The 2,743-nt window shown below is 48.6% G+C and overlaps 1 protein-coding gene across 1 annotated transcript in view; it reads left to right on the plus strand.

Annotated features, from left to right (window-relative positions):
- Window positions 1–1,351: 1,351 nt before the first annotated feature.
- The window catches only part of LOC119315268 (polyubiquitin 11-like), a 2,371-nt gene continuing 979 nt past the window's right edge, over window positions 1,352–2,743 (plus strand). Inside the window, exons 1-2 of the mRNA XM_037589933.1 lie at window positions 1,352–1,504; window positions 2,360–2,743. Coding sequence (XP_037445830.1) covers window positions 2,360–2,743 — 384 coding nt within the window. The 5' untranslated portion in view covers window positions 1,352–1,504. The remainder of the gene's footprint in view (window positions 1,505–2,359) is intronic.

Here is a 2,743-nt window from a genome sequence, read left to right on the forward strand (position 1 = left end):
AGGTGGCAGTGGAACTGGAACCTTTCCATCGGGGTCACCGCCCAAACAACGTCAGTGCAGACCCTTATACTGCTGTCATGGCCAACAAGTGACGAACATGGCGACATGGACCAATCACCCCATTGGTGACAGTTGTAGCGAGGAACAACTTGAAAGGAGACGAAAAGCCAAGATGGTCAACACCATGGGAGCACACTGCGCCAAGGGTCGAAGGTCCAGCCGACAGCACAGAGCTCGATTTTGAGGGCATCGCAGCCAAGAACATATATAGCATCGAGCTGCTTGAGCACCTGTAGAAAGGCATCCATGCATTGGGATGTTTACTCCCACTAAATCTTTTAGCTCTAAAAATAGCGCATCCATGAAAGTGGAATAATTTATTCACCTCATTCCTTCTGTTGACTTTCTTTGGTTAGCTGGTCAAACACCTTGCAAGCGACCTGAACACTAAAGTTGAAGGAAGTGCGAGACACCGGACCTACGTTGCAAGGTTGATGAAGGAGTCTGAACGGGAGTAGAGAAGTTACTAGCTCACACACGAACCCTATAGCTAAAGCACGGACACACAGAGCTCACACGCCACAAACAACGCAACAACACCACTCAAGGCACACACACACGTGACCTAGCGCATGGGGCAACATGGCTAATAGAGCAAGCAGAAGGCAGCCATCAAGCGACAAGGAACCGGGGTGCCTCCTTGTGTCGGCTTCCGCACTAAACTGCTCGTGACTCAGCAAGTTGCCTGCGGACTGTGATGGCATGAGGTCGAGGAGCAGGCAGTGCAAGAGAGCTCGTGGCATCGGCGAGGAGGTATGCTTGTACGACACAGGATGGCGGGGCGACGACGCAGGGCAGATGGCTCCGGTGGAGAGGAGATGAGGATTGAGGAAGGGATGTCAAGAGCAAAAGATGAGGTGAGAGAGACGAGTCTGGCGCAACCTGGCAATCTGAAAGGGGGCCTTTTATATGTGCATAGAGCGGCGAAGCTGTGGCACGGGATTGAGCTCGAGCCTTGGAGAGAGACGAAGAAATATGTGGGGAAGCCTCCGCCTATCATAACGCGGGATAATCATTCACCATGAAAAATGCAGCGACCCCTGTGAAGCGTACATCCGTAACTAGACAAATCCAAGACAAGTAATTCAGAACGGAGGGAGTAAATCGTCAAGAGGCCGTAAAAAAACTTTAAAATAAATTAAAATAAAAAAGGATTTCTACCAGGTACAGGGCCTTACTTATTTGCAACGAGCTAAAAAAAACTTATTTGCAACTGTTTTTTTTAACAAATCTTTTCCTTGGTCACAACGGGACGAACAGACGGAGCCATCACGGCACGGGATTCCTTCTCCACCAGGCCCGTCAGAACCGCCATAAATACCCGCCCCTTCCTCCCCTCCAACCCCCACCACCGCTCCAGAACGGAACGAACGAAAAATCCCCAACCAATCTCGTCGCCGATCAACCCTAGGCTTGTCGAATCCTCCTCCCCCGCCGCCTCAAGGTACGCCGCCTCCTTCTCCCGCCTCACGTATCGTCTAGATCTACGCCTTTTGAGGTGCTTCGCGGTAGTCGGAGCCTTGGAGGTGTGGTTGCGTCGAATTTGATCCGTTCCTGCCCCGACCTGATGCTACGAATGTAGTCTAGTTCCCCGATCTATTCGCGCACAGCGACTTCGTGTGGATTTCGCGTGTACCTCGCGATTTCTTTGCTGCTGTTTTTTTTTTATTGATTGAAGGGATAGATCTGTTCGTCTTGGTTGAATTCCTAATGGCTTATCGTCTCAGATTGTTAACCTATGCATGTTTTATCTGCTACTAGTACGTCAGTTCCTTCTCGAATTCATTAGCTCATGTGCAGTAGTTCAATAGTGCTTGTACCAATATCATCCTAATAGGCCCAGGATTATAGGATTATTTATCACCCAAAGCTTAGGTTTATTTTCTTAGATGGTAAGCATGTCCGGCAGCTATGTGGAACCCTTGAGATGGATGATATCTGTAGATTTTAACCTGTCGTCTGTCAATAGCTCTTTGATGAAGAAAATATGCTGCTGCCGTTTGTTTATTCTGGTCTATCTAGGGCACATCTAGATGTGCTAATAGTTATTGCGTGACTCAATCAAACATAAAAAGGAAAACAAAAACTAAAAGAAGATTACCCGCATGAATCTTCACCATAAAATCAATGGAATAGGACTTAAGATGTGCAATACTTAGGTCATATCTGACCTAGATGTGTTTTAGCAAAACCGTGTTTTAGATTGCTTTATGTATAGGGCTGCATTATTAGTATTATCATGTTACTTTGCTTGCTGCTGCTTGAGGCTTACCATCCTGTTCTGGATTCTTCTCTGCAGATGCAGATCTTTGTGAAGACATTGACAGGCAAGACCATCACCCTTGAGGTGGAGTCGTCTGACACAATCGACAACGTTAAGGCCAAGATCCAGGACAAGGAGGGCATCCCTCCGGACCAGCAGCGTCTCATCTTCGCTGGCAAGCAGCTTGAGGATGGCAGGACCCTTGCTGACTACAACATCCAGAAGGAGTCCACCCTTCACCTTGTCCTCCGCCTTCGTGGAGGCATGCAGATCTTTGTCAAGACGTTGACTGGCAAGACCATCACCCTTGAGGTGGAGTCTTCTGACACAATCGACAACGTCAAGGCCAAGATCCAGGACAAGGAGGGCATCCCTCCGGACCAGCAGCGTCTCATCTTTGCTGGCAAGCAGCTTGAGGAT

The sequence above is a fragment of the Triticum dicoccoides genome, chromosome 6A, assembly GCF_002162155.2.
Source record: "Triticum dicoccoides isolate Atlit2015 ecotype Zavitan chromosome 6A, WEW_v2.0, whole genome shotgun sequence".
NCBI lineage: Eukaryota > Viridiplantae > Streptophyta > Magnoliopsida > Poales > Poaceae > Triticum > Triticum dicoccoides.